The 23,205-nt window shown below is 50.7% G+C and overlaps 1 protein-coding gene across 2 annotated transcripts in view; it reads right to left on the bottom strand.

Moving 5' to 3' along the window:
• Nucleotides 1-19,390, bottom strand: part of LOC147102007 (neutrophil cytosol factor 1-like) — a 267,921-nt gene extending 248,531 nt beyond the window's left edge. The window contains exons 1-2 of one of the 2 annotated variants that reach the window (XM_085964139.1): nucleotides 19,334-19,390; nucleotides 16,059-16,392 (exon numbers count right to left, since the gene is read on the bottom strand). In XM_085964139.1, the coding sequence (XP_085820265.1) occupies nucleotides 16,059-16,130 (72 nt within the window). In that variant the 5' untranslated portion in view covers nucleotides 16,131-16,392; nucleotides 19,334-19,390. Of the gene's footprint in view, nucleotides 1-2,450; nucleotides 6,938-16,058; nucleotides 16,393-19,333 lie in introns of those variants that run through there. The other variant, XM_085964138.1, reaches the window with a different exon arrangement.
• Nucleotides 19,391-23,205: the final 3,815 nt, after the last annotated feature.

The raw sequence follows: 23,205 nt of genomic DNA, 5'->3' as shown, positions 1-23,205 counted from the left end.
TGTTGTGTCTGTGTATAATAAGACACAGACTGCAGGAGAACAGTATAACAGGTGTTTACTCAACGTGGCTCAAACGGGAACTGATCTGTACAGATTACTACTCAGTGCTATATACAGGTGTGGTCACTGCCAGTACTGCAGTATACATGAGCTGTAAAAGATAGTTCGCCCCTTAAAGGTATATACATTACAGGGCTCAACGTCAGGAGGCTGACCCTGGAGTAGGCCCTCCTAATAGCCTTTATGTCCCCAGTCAGGTGCGCACCCAGTTCCTTCAATGGGGGCACTCTTCTCGATTGACTGGTCATCCTGGGATCCATCAGACTCTCGAGTTCCTTTAGAGGAGGTTCTGGTGGCCCTCTATTGAAGCCGACACCCAGGCCTTTGTCTCCGCTTGTCCCATCTGTGCCCAGAACGAGACATCCCAACAACCTCCGCTTGGTCTCCTGCATCCTTTGCCCATCCCCAGCCGTCCCTGGTCTCATATCGCCCTGGATTTCATCACCGGGGTACCTCCATCTGAGGGATTCACTACCATCCTAGTTGTGGTCGATCGCTTTTCCAAGGCTGCTCACTTCGTCCCTCTTGTCAAGCTTCCCTCTGCCAGAGAGACTGCCCAGCTGGTTGTCCAGCATGTCTTCCGCCTCCATGGCTTGTCCCTGGATGTCGTCTCTGACCATGGTCCCCAGTTCTCATCCAGGTTCTGGAAGGCTTTTTGTTCCCTCCTGGGCGCTTCTGTCAGTCTCTCCTCTGGGTTCCACCCACAGTCGAACGGCCAGACTGAGAGAACCAACCAAGATCTGGAAAGGGTGCTAAGAAGCTTTGTGTCCTCCAATCCTTCCACCTGGAGCAAGTATCTGGTCTGGGCAGAGTACGCGCACAATACCCTTCAGAGCTCCTCCACTGGCCTCGCACCTTTCGAATGTCAATATGGCTTCCAACCGCCACTCTTCCCTGAACAGGAGAGGGAGGTAGGAGTCCCGGCTGCCCAGGGGTTCGTCCAACGCTGCCGCCGTACCTGGAGGAGGGTCCGATCTGCCTTGCAGCTCACTTCTTCTCAGCAGAAAGTGCAGGCTGACCGACACCGCCACCCAGCTCCTCGGTTCCGGACCGGACAGAAGGTCTGGCTGTCTACCCGGAATCTTCCGCTCCATGTGGAGTCCCGCAAGTTGGCTCCCCAGTTCATCAGACCTTTTAGGATTTTGGAAAAAGTAAACCCTGTGGGCTACCGGCTCCTCCTTTCTCAGTCAATGAAGATACATCCCACGTTCCACGTCTCTCACCTCAAGCCGGTACTTACCAGTCCCTTGGTTCCTGCTTCCAGACCTCCCCCCCCCCCGCCCCGCATGATTGATGGTCAGCAAGCCTACACTGTCCATCGCCTCCTTGATAGTCGCCGGGTTAGGAGGAGCATTCAATACCTGGTCAACTGGGAGGGTTATGGTCCTGAAGAGCGTTCCTGGGCTCCGGCCCGGGACATTTTGGATCCTGAACTCATCAGGGATTTTCACCGTCGCCACCCTGATCATCCAGGAGGAACGTCAGGAGCCGTTCCAAGAGGAGGGGGTCCTGTGAGGGTGCCGGTTAGTTCCCTCAGTAACCCCTAGATGGCACCTTCACTTGTTTGTTTCCTTTTGCTAAATTGTTACTAGTTTACTTAACTGCCTTTATCAGGTTTATTGGTTTCACCTGTTTTTGCTTGTATTTAAGTTCTGTGGTTTCTTCCCTGTGGTTTCTTCCCTCTGTGCTCAGTCTTGACAAGCTGTTTGCCTAGTGGTAGCTTGTCTTGAGCTCCTATGTTTGTAACTGTTTACCTGTGTGATTCTAGTAAAGTACTTTTATTTAAGACTGCATACCAGCTTCTCGCCTCGTCTGTCTGCACTTGGGTTCAGAACCAGCCTCGCCCTGACATATGGGGAGTGAGGGGGAGAGTGGGATTAGAATGGGTGGGATATTAAAGAGTATGGGGAGTGAGCGGGAGACTGTGATTAAACCGGGAGAGATATTAAAGGGTATGGGGAGTGAGCAGGAGAGTGTAATTACATTGGTTGGGATATTAAAGGGTATGGGGAGTGAGGGGGAGAGTAGAATTAGACTGGGCGGGATATTAAATGGTATGAGGAGTTAGCAGGAGTGTGGGATTAGACTGGGTGTGATATTAAAGGGTGCGGGGAATGAGGGGAAGAGCGGGATTAGACTGGGTCAGATATTAAAGGGTGCGGGGAGTGCGAGGTAGTGTGGGATTAGACTGTGTGGCATATTAAAGGGTGTGGGGAGTGAGTGAGAGAGTGGGATTAGACTGAGCGGGATATTAAAGGGTATGGGGAGTGAGCGAGAGAGTGTGATTACATTGGTTGGGATATTAAAGAGTGTGGGGAGTGAGGGGGAGAGTGGAATTAGACTGGGTGGGATATTAAATGGTATTCTGCCCTCGCAACGCGATCCTATGCAGAGCTAGACAGATAGCGAACAACTTGATATCTTCCAATAAAATCACAAGGCTTGACTTTTCTTGTAACGCTTTACTGAAAGATTCTTATTATTGTAAAACTGAAATACAACACAGAAATGGAAGCACACGTTAGTATACAAGCGCATAACTGATATGTATACACAGATTTAGGTACGCCTGAGCAACACAGTACATTTAGTAAACTGGGAGGCATCCTCTTTAAATTAGCCCTGTACATAGTGTATCAAAATACAGCTACTAGTTAATCAGCTAGACAGAGAAAAGTTACAACTAAACATTTTCTACAACATACAGTGCACACTAATCATCTATAGCATTCTAGAATACTTACAGGCAAACAATTTCCAAGACTCAAGCATGGGGACAATACAACTGCTCGGAGCCTGTGCTGCTGTAGGAGCGCCGTGGTGTAGGTCTGTGTCCCAGCGAGGACTCCACGAGGACTACGTAGCAGTCCTGTGGGGAGCGCGATGACCTCATCACGCTCGGTCGCGTTGTCCGCGCTTGGGGCGTCACGTGATGCGCGTGGTCGCGTTTCTGGCCATTGAGGCCGAAGTCGGGAGCGGGAGCTGGAGGCCAGGCTGAGCCGGTGCTTGCCGCGGGAGCGGAAGATCGCGTCGCTCCCGGCGGCTGGTAGATGCGGCCGAAGACGCTAGGCCGGGCTGTGCCGGCGGCCTTTCTGGAAGGCCGAGTCGGGCCGGCAGCCGCCTCACGCACGTCACGTCGTACGTGCCGTGACGTCAGCACGCTACGTCGTACGTGACGTGACGTCAGCACGCTAAGGCGCGTCTTAAAGAGGCAATGGCCCTAAAAGGTAAGTTAAAGGGGCAACGGCCCCAACAGGTAGGTTATACATATATAAGTAAGTTAAATACATACAGTGAGGTTAAGTTAGAGGGAGAGGCAGCACACTCCCCGCTTGGTACAATTCCATTGTACCACTACAGATACAAAATAAACCTAAAGAAAACGTCCTATGGCTGCAACATACTCAGAGTCCGTTCTCTAGGTTTCTTCGGAAAGGAGGACTACGATCTCTGAGACTGGCCTCAGAAACACTTTGACAGTCCCCTCCTTGACGATCTTCACCTCCACCTTGCGGACCCTCTTGTCCCTGCTCGGCAGAGTTTTGACGACCAGTACACAAGACACTGTACTTGCTTCCACTGCTTCCCGTGCAGCTCGGCCATGTCGAATGCGTTTCTGTGTGCTTGGCTGTCTTTCAGCAAGACGACATCTCTCACTTTGACATTTGGCTTGTCTTCTGTCCATTTCCTACGGCTCTGTAGGGTGGACAAATACTCTCCTCTCCATCTCTTCCAAGAAGTGTCTGCAAGACACTGTACTTGCTTCCACTGCTTCCCGTGCAGCTCGGCCATGTCGAAGTTTCCAGAGGGAGCTGAAATAGCACTCATCTTTTGAGTCAGGAGCATCGCTGGGGTGAGGACTGCAGGCATGTCTGGGTCGGTGGACACCGGCACCAGGGTTCTCCTGAGCGAGCAGAGGCGCCCCGCAGCCTGCTCCCCGCTACTCAGAAGACGGCGTCCAGGAGAGCAAAACGGCAGGGGTGCCGCCCAGCTGTGTCCATCGTCCTTGGACCTTTCAAACACTGAGCATCCTAGGCCATCTGTGCTCACAGTGGGGCCTGCCTCTTCCTCACAGGCAGAGGAGGTTGACCTATGATGCTGCGTCATGTCATCGTAGTCCTCCTTTACCTGGATCCTGTTTGGGCATGGGCTGAGACAGGATGTGCGACCGTTGTGCAACACGTTTGCTTTATAGACGCTGACATCCGCTGGTTTGTGGACTGTTCCCAGGCAAACTCCACCCACGAGGACCCATCCCAGGTCGAGCCGCTGCGCATAAGGAGCATTGTGGGGCCCGTTGATTTGCTCACGCACCTTGTGCACCCTTAAGATGTCTCTTCCCAAGAGCAGGAGGATTGGAGCGTCCGGGTCCACAGCTGGAATCTTGTCGGCAATTGGCTGTAGGTGGGGCTGATGGCGTGCGACCTCTGGGGAGGGGATTTCCGTCCTATCCTCTGGCATCATGTCGCACTCAATCAAGGTGGGGAGGGGAAGCTGTAGTTTCCCATCCATGGACTCGATCATGAAGTTCCCAACTCTCCTACCCGTAGTCTCTGTTGTCCCTGCACAGGTTTTTAGCGTGTACGGAGCGGCGCTGGCCTTGACTTCAAAGAGATTGAAGAATTCTGTCTTCGCTAGAGACTTGTTACTTTGCTCATCGAGCACTGCATACATTTTGATTGCCTTCTCCTTTCTCCCTGCAGGATATGCCTTAACCAAGCAGATTTTGGAGCTTGAGCGTGGGCTGCTTGCATTTCCACAAACCTCTGTACACTTGGAGGTGACTGAAGATGTGCTTTCGCTTTGCTCCCCGCTATCCTCTTTGTCAACCGCGGCACTCTCGGTGGTTGACGGAGGAGGACCTGGATGCAGGGCTGCGATGTGTTTTTCGCTGTTGCACTCAAAGCACTTGATTGTCGCCTTGCAGTCTTTTGCCATGTGCATAGTCGACCCACAACACCTGAAGCAGATGCGGTTCTCTTTCAGGTATGATGTGCGCTCATCAATAGGCTTGTCTCTAAAGCTTCGACACTTTTTGAGTGGGTGGGGCTTCTTGTGTATTGGACACTGACGATCTGGGTCATCCACTTCATTCCCAGCAGAACTGGATTGGTTGACTGAGGGTTCGGCTGGAACATCTGTTTTGTGCACACTCACAGAGGCTTTATTGCTGTACTTTGTGGATTTCTCTGTTCTCGAAGGAGCGTAACTGCTGGAGGTGGAGAAAGTGAAACTTGGATCATTCCTCACCTTTGCCTGTTGTTGGACGAACCTGGAGAAGAGAGAGAAGGGGGGAAATGCCACTCCATTGTCCTCCTTGTACTTGGATCCCTTAGCTATCCATTTCTCTTGAAGGTTGTGGGGGAGCTTTTCCACTATTGGGTTTACCCCACGAGCTGTATCCAAATACGAGAGGCCGGTCAGGTAACCTTCTCCCTTGGCACACTCCAGTTCGAGGAGAATGTCGCCCAGTTCTCGGAGCTCGACATTATCTTTGTTGGTTAGCTTCGGAAAGTCCTCAATCTTCTTGAGCAGTGCGTGTTCGATGACTTCTGGTGTCCCATAACAGTCTTCGAGACGTTGCCAAACCAGGTTGAGGCCTGCTGTGGGATTGCTGACGAGCGCTGAGCGAATTCTCTTCGCCTGTTTGGACGACTCAGCTCCGAGCCACTTTGTCATCAAGTCTAGTTCTTCTCTGGCTGACAGATTCAAGTCCTTGGTGGTACTCAGGAAGGACGCTTTCCATGACCAATAATTTTCAGGACGGTCATCAAATTCTAGGAGGCCTGAACTTAATAATTCTCGGCGAGTAAGGTACCTAGCGAGGTCTTGTGCACCTTGCGGCTCGGGTGAGGACTGCTTGGCTGGATTGGCCGAGTGTTGTGGAGGTCTCTGCAGGTGAGTCTTACTTGTTTCTTCTCTTTTAAGCTCGGTGTCTCCGAAAACGGGCCGTTTGTTGCTGTGGTGAGTGGCTGGTTCTACGCCGAGGTACCTGAATGTTTCCTTTGAGAACAATTTGGAGTGTTGTTGGACATACTCACTTGTACGTTGCACTGGACTGAGGGGCTGTTCCAGATCATATGTTTCCTGGCTGGGCTCCTCGCCTTCGCTCTCCTCACCTTCTTCATAAGCTGCGGCTTCGGCTTTAGCGGCAGCGGCAGCTCTCTGGCTTTGGAGAATGTGGAGAATGGCAGCGAGATCAGCTCTCTGCTTCATCACACTAGCTTCTTTTTCAGCAAGGGCCAATTGAGCCTGGGCGGCTTCTGCCTTGGCACATGCTTTGGCGGCTGCAGCAGCTGTCGATGACGACGGCCTGCTGGACTGCCGAGATGATCTAGTGGATACTTTAGAGGACTGTGCTGTCTGCTTCATCACACTAGCGTCGAGGTCGGCTCTCTGCTTCATAAGGTCAGCTTTCTGCTTCATCATACTAGCGTCGAGGTCGGCTCTCTGCTTCATAAGGTCAGCTTCTTTTTCAGCGAAGGACAATTGAGCCTGGGCGGCTTTTGCCTTGGCACGTGCTTTGGCGGCTGCAGAAGCTGTCGATGACGACGGTCTGCTGGACCGCCGAGATGACCTAGAGGATACTTTAGAGGACTGTGACTTGGCATCGTTTGCTAAGAGAGGCTTATGCTTCTCGCTTGACTGGTCGACGTCCTCTATGGTATATTGTCTTCCTGAGCGTAGACTCATGGTAGCTGAGTGGTATCTTCCTGTGCTTGAGCCCGCTGTGCTGTTGTCTTTTTACTATTCTGCCCTCGCAACGCGATCCTATGCAGAGCTAGACAGATAGCGAACAACTTGATATCTTCCAATAAAATCACAAGGCTTGACTTTTCTTGTAACGCTTTACTGAAAGATTCTTATTATTGTAAAACTGAAATACAACACAGAAATGGAAGCACACGTTAGTATACAAGCGCATAACTGATATGTATACACAGATTTAGGTACGCCTGAGCAACACAGTACATTTAGTAAACTGGGAGGCATTCTCTTTAAATTAGCCCTGTACATAGTGTATCAAAATACAGCTACTAGTTAATCAGCTAGACAGAGAAAAGTTACAACTAAACATTTTCTACAACATACAGTGCACACTAATCATCTATAGCATTCTAGAATACTTACAGGCAAACAATTTCCAAGACTCAAGCATGGGGACAATACAACTGCTCGGAGCCTGTGCTGCTGTAGGAGCACCGTGGTGTAGGTCTGTGTCCCAGCGAGGACTCCACGAGGACTATGTAGCAGTCCTGTGGGGAGCGCGATGACCTCATCACGCTCGGTCGCGTTGTCCGCGCTTGGGGCGTCACGTGATGCGCGTGGTCGCGTTTCTGGCCATTGAGGCCGAAGTCGGGAGCGGGAGCTGGAGGCCAGGCTGAGCCGGTGCTTGCCGCGGGAGCGGAAGATCGCGTCGCTCCCGGCGGCTGGTACATGCGGCCGAAGACGCTAGGCCGGGCTGTGCCGGCGGCCTTTCTGGAAGGCCAAGTCGGGCCGGCAGCCGCCTCACGCACGTCACGTCGTACGTGCCGTGACGTCAGCACGCTACGTCGTACGTGACGCGACGTCAGCACGCTAAGGCGCGTCTTAAAGGGGCAATGGCCCTAAAAGGTAAGTTAGAGGGGCAACGGCCCCAACAGGTAGGTTATACATATATAAGTAAGTTAAATACATACAGTGAGGTTAAGTTAGAGGGAGAGGCAGCACAAATGGTATGAGGAGTGAGCAGGAGTGTGGGATTAGACTGGGTGGGATATTAAAGGACGCGGGGAGTGAGGGCGAGAGTGGGATTAGACTTAGTGGGATACTAAAGGGTATGGGGAGTGAGGGGGAGAGTGGGATTGGACTGGGTGGGATATTAAAGGGTATGGGGAATGAGCAGGAGAGTGGGATTAGACTGGGATGTTAACATGTAAGGGGAGTGAGGGGGAGAGTGGGATTAGACTGGGTGGGATATTAAAGGGTGCGGGGAATGAGGGGAAGAGTGGGATTAGACTGGGTCGGATATTAAAGGGTGCGGGGAGTGAGGCGGAGACTGGGTTTAGACTGAGTGCGATATAAAGTGTATGGGGAATGAGGGGGAGAGTGAGATTAGACTGGATGGGATATCAAAGGCAAGGGGGAGTGAGGGGGAGAGAGGGATTAGACTGGGTAGGATATTAAAAGGTAGGGGGAGTGAGGGGACAGTGGGATTAGAATTGGTGGGATATTAAAGTGTATGGGAAGTGAGCAGGATAGTGGGGTTAGACTGGCTGGGATATTAAAAGATACGTGGATTGAGGGGGAGAGTGGGATTAGACAGTGTAGTGTATGTACCTTTAAGGGGAGAACTACTTTTTACAGCTCCTGTATACTGTAGTACCGGCAGTGACCACACCTGTATATAAACCCTGAGTAGGGATCTGTATAGTTAGTTTTAGAGTAACCCTCATTCAGTAAACACCTGTTGATTGTTCCCTGCAGTCTCTTGTCTAATTATTGAAGGACACAACATCAAGATACACGGATCTAACAGACAGGGTGGGATATTAAAGGGTACGTGGATTGAGGGGGAGAGCTGGATTAGACAGGGTGGGTTATTAAAGGGTACGGGGAGTGAGCGAGACAGTGGGATTAGACTGGGTGGGATATTAAAGGGTGCCGTGAGAGAGGGGGAGAGTGGGATTAGACTGGGTGGGATATTAAAGAGTGCCGTGTGTGAGGGGGAGAGTGGGATTAGACTGGGTGGGATATTAACGGATATGGGAATTGAGCGGGAGAGTGGGATTAGATTGGGTGGGATATTAAAGGATGCAGGGAGTGAGGGGGAGAGTGGGTACGTGGAATCAGCGGGAGTGTGGGATTAGACTGGGGGGGATATTAAAGGGTATGGGGAGTGAGCAGGAGAGTGGGATTAGATAGGGTGGGATATTAAAGGGTGTGGGGAGTGAGCAGGAGAGTGGGGTTAGACTGGGTGTGATATTAAAGGGTATGTGGAGTGAGGGGGAAAGTGGGGTTAGCCTGGGTGGGATATTAAAGGGAAGGGGGAGTGATCAGGAAAGTGGGAATAGACTGGGTGGGATGTTACATTTTATGTGGGTGAGGGGGAGAGTGGGATTAGACTGGGTGGGATATTAAAGGGTACGGGGAATGAGGGGGAGAGTGAGATTAGACTGGGTGGGCTATTAAAGGGTGTGGGGAGTGAGGGGTAGAGTGGGATTAGACTGGGTGTGGCATTAACGTGTACGAGGAGTTAGGGGAGAGTGGGATTGGATGGGTTGAGACATTAAAGTGTACGGGGAGTGAGGGGGAGAGTGGGATTAGATTGGATGTGATATTAAAGGGTACGGGGAGTGAGGGGGAGAGTGGGATTAGACTGGGTGGGATATTAAAGAGTGCCGTGTGTGAGGGGGAGAGTGGGATTAGACTGGGTGGGATATTAACGGATATGGGAATTGAGCGGGAGAGTGGGATTAGATTGGGTGGGATATTAAAGGATGCGGGGAGTGAGGGGGAGAGTGGGTACGTGGAATCAGCGGGAGTGTGGGATTAGACTGGGGGGGATATTAAAGGGTATGGGGAGTGAGCAGGAGAGTGGGATTAGATAGGGTGGGATATTAAAGGGTGTGGGGAGTGAGCAGGAGAGTGGGGTTAGACTGGGTGTGATATTAAAGGGTATGTGGAGTGAGGGGGAAAGTGGGGTTAGCCTGGGTGGGATATTAAAGGGAAGGGGGAGTGATCAGGAAAGTGGGAATAGACTGGGTGGGATGTTACATTTTATGTGGGTGAGGGGGAGAGTGGGATTAGACTGGGTGGGATATTAAAGGGTACGGGGAATGAGGGGGAGAGTGAGATTAGACTGGGTGGGCTATTAAAGGGTGTGGGGAGTGAGGGGTAGAGTGGGATTAGACTGGGTGTGGCATTAACGTGTACGAGGAGTTAGGGGAGAGTGGGATTGGATGGGTTGAGACATTAAAGTGTACGGGGAGTGAGGGGGAGAGTGGGATTAGATTGGATGTGATATTAAAGGGTACGGGGAGTGAGGGGGAGAGTGGGATTAGACTGGGTGGGATATTAAAGGGTACGGTGAGTGAGGGGGTGTGTGGGATTAGACTGGGTAGGATATTAAAGGGTATGAGGAGTGAGGGGGAGAGTGGAATTAGACTGGGTGGGATATTAAAGGGAAAGGGGAGTGAGCAGGAGAGTGGGATTAGACTGGGTGGGATATTAAAGGGAAAGGGGAGTGAGCAGGAGAGTGGGATTAGACTGGGTGGGATATTAAATGGTACGGGGAATGAAGGGGAGAGTGGAATTAGATTGAGCGGGATATTAAAGGGTATGGGGAGTCATCAGGAGAGTGTGATTAGACTGGCTGGGATATTAAAGTGTGTGGGGAGTGAGGCGGAGAGTGGGATTACAATGGGTGGGATTTTAAATGCTATGGGGAATGAGGGGGAGAGTGGGATTAGACTGGGCGGGATATTAAAGGGTATGGTGAGTGAGGCGGAGCGTGAGATTAGAATGGGTGGGATATTAAAGAGTACGGGAAGTGATCGGGAGAGTGGGATTTGACTGGGTGCATTGTATAAGGGTGTGGGTAGTGAGGGGGAGTGTTGGATTAGACAGGGTGGGTTATTAAAGGGTACGGGGAGTGAGGGGGAGAGTGGGATTAGACTGGGTGGGATATTAAAGGATATGGGGAGCGAGAGGGAGAGTGGGATTACGCTGGGTGGGATATTAAAGGGTGTGGGGAGTGAGGGGGAGAGTGGCATTTGACTGGGTGGGATATTAAAGGATATGGGGAATGAGGTGGAGAGTGGGATTAGACTGGGTGGGACAGTAAAGTAGGGGGAGTGAGCAGGAGAGTGGGATTAGACTTGGTGGGTTACTAAAGAGTCTGGGAAATGCACAGGAGAGTGGGATTAGACTGGGTGGGACAGTAAAGTAGGGGGAGTGAGCAGGAGAGTGGGATTAGACTTGGTGGGTTACTAAAGAGTCTGGGAAGTGCACAGGAGAGTGGGATTAGACTGGGGGCGATATTAAAGTGTAGCGGGAGTGAGCAGGAGATTGAGATTACGCTGGGTGGGATATTAAACAGTACGGGGAGTGAGGGGGAGAGTGGAATTAGACTGGGTGGGATATTAAAGGATATGGGGAATGAGGGGGAGACTGGGATTAGACTGGGTGGGATATTAACAGATATGGGGATTGAGCGGGAGAGTGGGATTAGACTCGGTGGGATATTAAAGGGTGCGGGGAATGAGGGGGAGAGTGGGATTAGACTGAGTGGGATATTAAAAGCTAAGGGGAGTGAGGGGGAGAGTGGGATTAGACTGGGTGGGATACTAAAAGTGTATGTGGATTGAGCGGGAGTGTGGGATTAGACTGGGTGGGATATTAAAGGGTATGTGGAGTGAGGGGAGGGTGGGATTAGACTGGGTGGGATATTAAAGGGTATGGGGAGTAAGGCGGAGAGTGAGATTAGACTGGGTGTGATATTAAAGGGTGTGGGGAGTGAGGGGGAGTGTGGGATTAGACTGGATGGGAAAATAAAAGGTATGGGGAGTGAGGGGGAGAGTGGGATTGGACTGGGTGGGATATTAAAGGATATGGGGAGTAAGGCGGAGAGTGAGATTAGACTGGGTGTGATATTAAAGGGTGTGGGGAGTGAGGGGGAGTGTGGGATTAGACTGGATGGGAAAATAAAAGGTATGGGGAGTGAGGGGGAGAGTGGGATTACCATGGGTAGGATATTAAAGGGTATGGGGAGCGAGGGGGAGAGTGGGATTAGACTGGGTGGGATATTAAAGTGTATGGGGAGTAAGGCGGCGAGTGGGATTAGAACGGGTGTGATATTAAAGGGTATGGGGAGTAAGGCGGCGAGTGGGATTAGACCGGGTGGGATATTAAAGGGTATGGGGAGTGAGCAGGAGAGTGGGATTAGACTGGGTGTGATATTAAAGGGTGTGGGGAGTGAGCGGGCGAGTGGGATTAGACTGGGTGGGATATTAAGGGGTGTGGGTAGCGAGGGGGAGAGTGGAATTAGACTGGTTGGGATATTAAAGGGTACGGGGATTGAGGGGGAGAGTGGGATTAGACTGGGTGGGATATTAAAGGGTGCGGGGAGTGAGTGAGAGAGTGGGATTACACTGGGTGGGATATTAAAGGGTGCGGGTAGTCAGCGGGAGAGTGGGATTAGATTGGGTGGGATATTTAAGGGTATGGTGAGTGAGGGGGAAAGTGGGATTAGACTGGGTTGGATATTAAAGTGTATGGGGAGTGAGGGGGGAGAGTGGGATTAGTCTGGGTGGGATATTAAAGTAGGGGGAGTGAGCAGGAGAGTGGGATTAGACTTGGTGTGTTACTAAAGAGTCTGGGAAGTGCGCAGGAGAGTGGGATTAGACTGGGGGCGATATTAAAGTGTGGCAGGAGTGAGCAGGAGTTTGGGATTAGACTGGGTGGGATATTAAAGTGTATGGGGAGTGAGCGGGAGATTGGGATTTGACTGGGTGGGATATTAATGGGTGCCGTGAGTGAGGGGGAGAGTGGGATTTGACTGGGTGGGATATTAAAGGATATGGGGAATGAGGGGGAGACTAGGATTAGACTGGGTGGTATATTAATGGGTGCGGGGAGTGAGGGCGAGAGTGGGATTAGACTGGGTGGGATATTAAATGGTACCGGGAGAGAGGGGGAGAGTGGAATTAGACTGGGTGGGATATTAAATGTTAGGGGGAGAGTGGGATTAGACTCGGTGGGATATTAATGGGTGCGGGGAATGAGGGGGAGAGTGGGATTAGACTGGATGGGATATTAAAGTGTATGTGGATTGAGCGGGAGTGTGGGATTAGACTGGGTGGGATATTAAATGGTAGGGGGAGAGAGGGGGAGAGTGGGATTAGACTCGGTGGGTTATTAAAGAGGGCAGGGAATAAGGGGGAGAGTGGGATTAGACTGGGTGGAATATTAAAGGATATGGGGAGTGAGGCGGAGAGTGGGATTAGACTGGGTGGGATATTAAAGGGTGTGGGGAGTGAGGGGGAAAGTGTGATTTGACTGGGTGGGATATTAAAGGGTGTGTGGAGTGAGCGGGAGAGTGGGATTAGACTGGCTGGGATATTTTTTTTTTAATTCATTCATTGATGGGCTGTGGGCGTCGCTGGCTAGGCCTGCATTTACTGCCCATCCCTAATTGCCCTTGAGAGGATGGTGGAGAGCCGCCTTCTTGAACCACTGCAGTCCATATGGTGTAGGTACACCCACAATGCTGTTAGGGAGGGAGTTCCAGGATTTTGGCCCAGCGACAGTGAAGGAACGGCGATACAGGTCCAAGTCAGGATGGTGTGTGGCTTGGAGGGGAACTTGTATGTGATGTTCCCATGCGTCTGCTGCCCCTGTCCATCTAAGTGGTAGAGGTCGCGGGTTTGGAAGGTGCTGTTGAAGGAGCTTTGGCGAGTTGCTACAGTGCATCTTGTAGATGGTACACACTGCAGCCACAGTGCACCGGTGGTGGAGGGAGTGAATGTTGAAGGTGGTGGATGGAGTGCCAATCAAGCGGGCTGCTTTATCCTGAATGGTGTCGAGCTTCTTGAGTGTTGTTGGAGCTGCACTCATCCAGGCAAGTGGAGAGTATTCCATCACACTCCTGACTTGTGCCTTGTAGATGGTGGAAAGGCTTTGGGGAGTCAGGAGGCGAGACACTCGCTGCAGAATACCCAGCCTCTGGCCTGCTCTTGTAGCCACAGTATTTATATGGCTGGTCCAGTTCAGTTTCTGATCAATGGTAACCACCAGGATGTTGATAGTGGGGGGCTCAGCGATGGTAAAGGGTGCGGGGAGTGAGCGGAGAGTGGGATTAGATTGGGTGGGATATTTAAGGGTATGGGGAGTGAGGGGGAAAGTGGGATTAGACTGGGTGGGATATTAAAGGGAAGGGGGAGTGAGTGGGAAAGCGGGAATAGACTGGATGGGATATTAAATGGTATGTGGGTGAGGGGGAGAGTGGGATTAGACTAGGTGGGATATTAAAGAGTACAGGGAATGAGGGGGAGAGTGGGATTAGACTGGGTGGGCTAGTAAAGGGTATGGGGGTGAGGGGGAGAGTGGGATTAGACTATGCGGAATATTAAAGAGTTCGGGGAATGAGGGGGAGAGTGAGATTAGAGTGGGTGGGATATTAAAGGGTGTGGGGAGTGAGGGGGAGAGTGGGATTAGACTGGGTGTGACATTGACGTGTATGGGGAGTTAGGGGAGAGTGGGATTGGACGGGTTGAGATATTAAAGTGTACGGGGAGTGAGGGGGAGAGTGGGATTAGATTGGGTGGGATATTAAAGTGTATCGGGAGTGAGGGGGGAGTGTGGGATTAGACTGAGTGGGATATTAAAGGGTCTGTGGAGTGAAGGGTAGAGTGGGATTAGATTGGATGGGATATTAAAGTGTACGGGGAGTGAGGGGAGGGAGGGATTTGACTGGTTGGGTTATTAAAGGGTGTGTGGAGTGAGCGGGAGAGTGGGTTTAGACTCGGTGGGATATTAAAGGGTGCGGGGAATGAGGGGGAGAGTGGGATTAGACTGGGTGGGATATTAAAGGGTGCGGGGAATGAGGGGGAGAGTGGGATTAGTCTGGGTGGGATATTAAAGGGTACAGGGAGTGAGGGGAGAGTGGGAATAGACTGGGTGGAATATTAAAGGGTATGGGGTGTGAGCGGGAGAGTGGGATTAGACTGGGTGGGATATTAAAGAGTACGGGGAATGAGGGGGAGAGTGGGATTAGGCTGGGTGGGATATTAAAGGGTGCGGGGAATGAGGGGGAGAGTGGGAATAGACTGGGTGGAATATTAAAGGGTATGGGGTGTGAGCGGGAGAGTGGGATTAGACTGGGTGGGATATTAAAGGGTGTGGGGAGTGAGGGGAAGAGTGGGATTAGACTGGTTGGGATATTAAAGGGAGCGGGGAGTGAGGGGAAGAGTGGGGTTAGACGGGGTGGGATATTAAAGGGTGCGGGGAGTGAGGGGGGAGAGTGGGATTAGACTGAGTGGGATATTAAAGGGTGCGGGGAGTGAGGGGGAGAGTGGGATTAGACTGGGTGGGATATTAAAGATATGGGGAGTGAGGGGCAGAGTGGGATTAGACTGGGTGGGATATTAAAGGGTGTGGGGAGTGAGGGGGAGAGTGGGATTAGACTGGGTGGGATATTATAGGGTGTGGGGAGTGAGCAGGAGAGTGGGATTAGGCTGGGTGGGATATTAAAGGGTGTGGGGAGTGAGGGGGAGAGTGGGATTACACTGGGTGGGATATTAAAGGGTGCGGGGAGTGAGAGAGCGAGTGGGATTAGACTGGGTGGGATATTAAAGGGTGTGGGGAGTGAGGGGGAGAGTGGGATTAGACTGGATGGGATATTAAAGGGTGTGGGGAGTGAGCAGGAGAGTGGGATTAGACTATTTGGCTCATACGGTGGAAAATGACCTGTGTAAGATCGAGAGGTGTAGTTTGCAGTTTCTGTGTTGCAGTACTCAAGGATTCAATGAGCAAAATACTGGCTAAGGCTGTCTGAATAAATCAAATTCTGTTTTTATTACGTGATTCCAAGACTTTTGCCAGTGTTTTGGAGATTGCTTTCTGTAATTCTTTCCTTTTTTCCCAAGAAAGCCATGAATCAGTGGCCTTGGTGATGACCACTGATCCCTATCTTTGGAAAGCTTGTCCTGACTCCAGAGACAGACACGATACAGACCGGGATCGCAACAGTCACAACATTTGCCATCAACCATTGCTATTTATTTCGGCATTTCCTTTATTCTGCAAACAGACTGTCTCAGTTATCAAGAGCTCTCAGTCACACCTACTGCTCCCCAGAAACATTCTGCTGATTTCCAACTCCCTCGGTTTCCCTGGACAATCAACTGAAACAGACACACAACACGAGTGGTCGGATGGAATTCTGAAACGGAAGCTGAGATTGGACTGGCCTGGAGCCCTCAGCAGATGCAGGAATATGATTTGTTACTGGTACTCACGTAATGATGGTTCGGGACAAATCTTCTTTCAAATCCCAGCACCTCTATGTGTCTGATGTAAGGATGCTCCATCCTAGGCTGACAATAAATTCGTAATTCTCAAAAATCCTGAGGCTCACAGCCACTCTCCGCCCTACACAAGAGAGGTGTTTGTCAGGTTCTCTCCCGAAGCTGCTGTATCAGTTGTCTCCCCCTCCTGTCCCTTTCACAGCTCCATTCCCACTTCCAGATTGCATTGATTATCAGATGAGATAAATCTCCTTTGTTCCCAGTTGAGGTGCAGCTGTCTATGAGCTGTCTCAGTAACTCCTGGGGCGCTTCCTCCTTGTATCAACTACGTGCATTGTAATAGAGAAGTGAAAATAACTATAATGAGATACCAGTTTCAGTAAGTAACAATTTTACGAATCTATTTTGCCTATTCATCTTATTTAAATAACCACTGATTATGAATGCTGAGCCTAGATTGGAGCTCTGCTCCCCAGCCACAGAAAGAGTGCTGACTTGCCCGGTCACACTGCACTGTCGGATTGGCCGCCTGTTGTACCCAGCGCCTGATCATTAATACCAATGACTGCAATGGAACTGAATATCGGGCGCTGCGGGTAACGGGCGATATCCGACACCGCCCGCTCTGCACCAGCGCCCGAGACCAATTTCTAGCATTTAATTTAAAGTGAGGTTCTTTTGTCTCCCACCATGGTCACAAGCTTTCCGCCCTCTCTGGCCCCAGGAGCTGTAGGGCCATATTGGCCCAGAACTTGGTGTTGGGGGCCTGTCGCGCGTGCAAGCCCCCGATGTGCACTTACCCGGCGCGCCGATATCTGAAACCTGGCGCGCAGTGGATTTCCTGTCAGTGGCCCGGTTCTGATGTCGGTGCGCTGTATAAACCTGACCCAGCGGCGTAGTTAGTGCGATGTGCCGGCTGGGATCAGGTGAGCACTGTTCAGCCAATCAGGGGAGGGGAAACTTCATTCATAAGTTTGCGAGTAAGAACTGTCAAACTCATGAAAAGTACGGCACCCCAAAACACTACTTAAACTTTAAATAAAATTTTAAAAAACATCCCAATAATTAAATTAACTATGAATAACTTTTAAAAAACTATTTTAAACAATTAATCAAATTTTTGAAAAAAATAATATTTTAATAAACTGGGTCTAAAACTACACTTACCTTACTGTAAAGTCCTTAAAAACAATAAAGCTGTGGAAAAAATGTAATAATTTTAAGTTAAAGACCACTTACCTTTAAGAATGAAGTCCTTGCATCTCCTTTTTACATTCAAGAGGCCCTTACACACGTGCAAACCTGTCAAAAAACAGGAATTCCATTGCGCACGCGCTGCCCGTCAATCCGTACGCGTTCCGCCTCTTAACCCCTTGGGTCAGAGGAGAGGAAATGCCGGTTTTCCCCACATGCACTGTGCATGCTGAAAACCGGCAATTCCTCCGGGCCCACGCGTGAGTACTCTGTCCGTACTCACGCGTTGGGACCTGAATTTCTGGCCCAATGTCTGAAGCACTCAGTTATGTGTGTGACACAGCTGGCTCATTGTGAATGGAGCTGACAATTGTACTAATCTGGGAATCCCCAGCACCTGATTTGAAGGGTTTTAATTAAGAAGAGCTGACCTGAGGAGAGCTGAGCTGTGCAGAGTGGAATTGAGTCAAGTCAGCTGGAACTGCCAGAGAATCAGGGGAGAACGATTTAGCTCCCGCAGTTTAAAAAAAAAAGTGAGGCGGTCAGAGCTCAGAAAAGTTAACTGCAAAAGAACAGCTTAGTACATCGGACAGATCTTTCAAAGAGCCGGCAGAGGCACGATGGGCCGAATGGCCCCCTACTGTGCTGCAGGATTCTATGATACTATGATTGGAGGCTTATATTGTTTTTCATTCAAGGTGGTGGTTAATATAACATTCAAGGTGGTGGTTAATATAACATATAACAGCACGGTGGCATAGTGGTTAGCACTGTTGCCTCACAGCGCCAGGGACCCGGGTTCGAATCTGGCCTCGGGCGACTGTCTGTGTGGAGTTTGCACATTCTCCCTGTGTTTGCGTGGGTTTCCTCCGGGTGCTCCAGTTTCCTCCCACAGTCCAAAGATGTGCGTGTTAGGTTGATTGGCTGTGATAAATTGACCCTTAGTGTTAGGGGGATTAAAATACGTGGGGTTATGGGGATCGGGTGGGATATGTGTCGGTGCAGGCTCGATGGGCTGAAATGGCCTTTATCTGCATTGTGGGGTTTCTGTGATTCAACAACAACCTGTATTTATATAGTGCCTTTAACGTAGTGAAATTTGCCAGGGTGCTTCACAGGAGCGTTAATAAACAAAAATTAACACCGAGCCACAGGAGACATTAGGAGGGGGTGACTAAAAGTTTGGTCAAAGAGGTAGGTTTTGAGTACGGTGGAGAGGCGGAGAGGTTTAGGGAGGGAAGTCCAGAGCTTAGGGTCCAGGCAGCTGAAGGCACGGCCACCAATGGTGGGGCAAAGGGAGTGCGGGGAGGGGCATCAGGACACAAGAGAGTGTAAATATGTATTATTCTGATGTTATTTATTCACTTTTGTCATTTTTGTTTAACTTGCTGACAGCTAACATTCCTAAACAAGGCATGTTGTGATGCTGTGCCACTTGTTGAAGATGGAAGAATATTTTTATGTTTATTGGGCACAATGCCTACAGATTTAGCAGCGGGATGGCCCGTGGTCAATGCACATGTACATTCGGGACTCTGCATAATTCATCGGGCCCTTTGTCAGGCGTCCCGGGCGGCCGCCTACAACAGGCATTAGGCCCCTTGTATATGTTAATGAGGGGGCCTAGGGCCTGTTTAAAGCCCCCTCTGGTTTCCAATGAGCAGAGCAGGTGAGGGGCCTGATCCACTCAGCATTCTTCAGTGGCCTCCACCAACAGGTAAGTTTAACTTCAAACATTTCTTAACAAGCGTTCCTGTGGAGCCAGAAGGTGAAGGATGGGTCCCTCAACTCCACAATCCTCGCGATCACCCCCACCGCTCCCCCGTTGTCGCTATGACCCCCCACCCCCAGGAATAACCTTCGGGTGGTGACGCTAGCTGCCTGCTCTTCACCACCTTACAATGGGCGAGCTCCCTGTGGAGGTGCCGGCTCATCGCCCAATGTTACTGAGGCCCCAGGACCAATTTCCCGCTGTCTTCAGGCTTCCCGGTTGGGGTGCGTACTGTCGATGCCCCGTTTATAGGAGCTCCAGGAACACCACCAGGAACACCACCCTCTCTCCTGACACTTACACCGGACGTACAACGCTGATTCACCAGGAACACCACCCTCTCTCCTGACACTTACACCGGACGTACAACGCTGATTCACCAGGAACACCACCCTCTCTCCTAACACTTACACCGAGCGTACAACGCTGATTCACCAGGAACACCACCCTCTCTCCTAACACTTACACCGGACGTACAATGCTGATTCACCAGGCTTATAGGGTTAATTTCTGAGGACAGGTTGCATAAACTTGGTTTGTATTCTCTTGAGTTTCGAAGATTAAGGGGTGATCTAATTAAGGTGTTTAAAATGATAAAGGGGTTCAATAGGATAGATAGAGAGAAACTATTTCCTCTGGTGTGGTATTTGAACAAGGGGGGCATAACCTTAAAATGAGAGCCAGGCTGTTCAGGGGTGATGTCAGGAAGCACTTCTTCACACAAAGGGTGGTGGAAATCTGGAACTCTCGCCCCCAAAATACTGTGGATGCTGGGGGTCAATTGAAATTGTCATGACCGAGATCGGTAGATTTTTGTTGGGTAATGGTATCAAGGGATATGGAAAAAAACAGGTACATGAAGTTAAGCTGCAGATCAGCCAGATCTAATTGAATGATGGAACAGGGTCAAGGGGCTGAATGGCCTCCTCCTGTTCCTATGTTCTGGTCTGCCTTGCTCAGTGCTGCACTGACCAGTGTCTCCACCCACTCAGCCATCGAGACAGCTGATAGTACGCTGTGCCATCTTACATTGGTAACAGGTTTACTAATACCTAGGATTTATCGCAGTACAATCCGAACTGAATAGTAAACTCTGAACTGTGGTCATTAACTCAATAACACACTGACCCTAGAATGTCGGGTCAGAAGCCTTCCTATCTATCAGAGCTCTGATACTGACACCATGACAGCTTCACACAGAAAACAAATCACATCTCAATGGGAATTTCAGCACTTCTTCATTGCATATCAAGGTGAAAGGTCAAGGCTCAGAGAACAGATCAAAAAGAGCAGCAGAGAAGATCGGATGATTGGAGAAGGAGAGGTTAGGTGACTGCAAGCTGGGTTTTAAAAGCCTGTTTATTGCAGGAGGAAGTGACGATAATGCCAATAAAACATAGAAAAAGAAGAAAGGCTACAATGAAGAGGGATCAGGTAACAAGTGTATTGTATAAATCATGACGCAATCTAAGGGCTGATCGTATCAATGTCTTTCGGAGGCAAAACAATTGTAAACATTTGGGGGGGTGAGGTGGAAACTCCATCTGAGGACTGACGAAGGGTCATCGACCTGAAACGTTAGCTCTGTTTCTCTCTCCACAATCACTGCCTGACCTGCTGAGTGTTTCCAGCATTTTGTGTTTTTCTTGTTGACAGCTCCTTTGATTGGGAGCCAATTTTTCCAAACAGAAGTTGGCTTTTTCCATTGAAGGTACGAACCTAGAGAAGGACATTAAAGAGCCAGCAAGCCTACAGAAACTCATCCAGTCGCATGTGGTATGTAGCAGTCTCGTTCCCCCTCACTACCCACAGCAAGGCTGTAAGAGGAACAGAAACTTCACGTCAATGAACTTCCTTGGTACAGAAAACCAATAAAAGTCGTTATTTACAGAACAACATTATGGGGTGGCTTTCCCCACATACTTTAGGTGCTAAAGAGCCTCCGAGATGGCCAAGATGGGGTCTTGAGCTGGTTTAACCTGCGTTTAGCACAGGACGCCATCTTGGTAAAGGAGTTGAAGCCAGCGCTAGGAATGGCCACCCGGAGGCTCGTTAAGGGGCTGATTGCCGCTTAGCATGCCTGCTAGCCCTCATTAAAGAGGCTGCACAGCATTTTGGTGGATAGCACTTGACCTAACGTCCTCTCCTACCAACGACCAGCTGTTTGGGAGCAAACAAGTCGTTGCCAAAGATACTGAGCGTTACTTAAAGCTGTATCACCTTTTACTGTTCACTTGCTGCTGGAGGTTTGAAGAGGACTTTTGAAACACATCGGGAGACTTTCTGGGAGACTTTGTCAAGACTTCACCAACACACTAGCAACATTTATTCTGGAAAATATCTGAGGATTTTACCTAACAAGAGTAAGTGCTGTGCTACTCCACCTTATTGGAGTCACCAGGAGAAAGGGGGGGCTTGGCCATGGGCATCTTGCTAGGGGTCCCCCTTGGTCTGCAGGAGGAATGGGAGGAGGACATGAGGCCAGGCAGAGCAGCACCAGCTGCTGCAGGAGAGAGGGACAGGAGGGCGAGGTGTCATCCTTCCCCCCTCTGCGGGTACAGGACATCCCTCCTCCTCTGGACCTCCTCCACCAGGACCTCCAGTGCTGGGTCTGAGAACCTGTGCGCCCTCTCCCTCGGTTCTTGAGCTATCCTGCAACGTGCCCTGTGTGCCAGCCAGCACACTCCACACCGGAGTGGAACTGGGTGTGAGGAGCCCACATGTACTGCTCCATGAAAGTTGCCTGCTCCAGGCTGGAAGGATCCGGTGGTGAAGAAAATTCAGGGCCATGGTCACCTTGAGGGTCACTGGAAGCGTTGTCCTGGCCCTGCTCTGAGGCTGCAAGTCTAGTTCCAAGAGTTGGCAAAGTTCTGTGACCACCGGATCCTTCCAGGCTAGAGCAGGCAACACAGCTAACATCACCCAGTTTGCCGTCCATCACCGCATCCGGGGGAGGTCCCAGAGGCCCTGTACTCCAGGAGAGGGGACTTCATTGTCTTCCTTCTGAACAGAATAGCATATGCCTTTGCCAGGATATCGGGCTTCCCCATGGTGCAGGTTGCCATCGACTGTACGCATGTGGCTTTGTGGGCACTGCATATCAATCCTGAGATGTTCTGCAACCACAAAGGCTACCACTCACTTAATGTGCAGTTGGTGTACGACTATGCCCAGCACATCACGATGGTGAATGCCTGCTATTCTGGCAGCAGTCATGATGCTTTCATCCTGCGCCAGTCTCCTGTGCCAGCAATCTTCCAAACCTGAGGGTGGCTACTTGGAGACAAGAACTATCCGCTCTACACCTGGCTGATGATTCCCCTCTCCAACCCCATCACTCGTGGCCAACACTTATATAATGACAGCCACGCTGCCACCAGGACCCTCATCGAGGAGACCACTGAGGTTCCGCTGCCTTGACCGCTCGGGAGGAGCCCTCCAGTACGCGCCGGTGTCCCATTTCATCATGGTCTGCTGAATCCTCCACAACTTGGCCATCATGAGGGTGCAACCCTTCTCCACGGGTTCTGCGGCCACCTCAGGAGGAGGACGAAGAGGAAGATGAGGAGGAAGAAGAGGGAGGCAGACAGCAAATCCTTATTCCAGATGGGCTGTCCGTGAGCATATCATCAGACTCTGGTTCCAATGAATGGAACACTAGATCCCCGTTGCTCACCACTTTCCCACCTTACCATCCTCTGTCATGGAACATCACAGCATCCTCTTGGGCACAATGCTGAAATGAAAACCACCACAAAACAAACATTCCAAACATAATTTATAAATGATTATTTTGAATCTTACATAATAAAGTCAACTAATCCCCCTTGTGCATTTCCTTCGTGCTTGTCCTTCGTGTTCCTTTGCCTATTCTAGTGCTTCTACGCCGTGCTCCCCCAGTGGCTGCAGCATGGCTGGTGGAAGGTTGTTGACTTTCAGTGGAGGACACTGCAGATGGCCTTGCAGGACGACCTCGAGCAGCTATGGCCTAGTAGGCCCGGCTTCAGACTGCACCACCTCAGCATGGGTGGCAGCAGTCTGGGCAGGCTGGCTGATGGACAACAGCAAGGGCACTGGCGGAGTGGCAGGGGTGGGAGGACAAATGCTGTCACCCTGAGAGAGGACAGCAGGTTCGTGCTCCATGGAGCCACCGCCACTCACCCAGGGCGGTGC

Source organism: Somniosus microcephalus, chromosome 22, assembly GCF_052327205.1.
Source record: "Somniosus microcephalus isolate GS21.2 chromosome 22, FLI_Smic_1.0, whole genome shotgun sequence".
Classification (NCBI taxonomy): Eukaryota; Metazoa; Chordata; class Chondrichthyes; order Squaliformes; family Somniosidae; genus Somniosus; species Somniosus microcephalus.
This window is presented reverse-complemented; position numbering and strand designations above follow the sequence as displayed.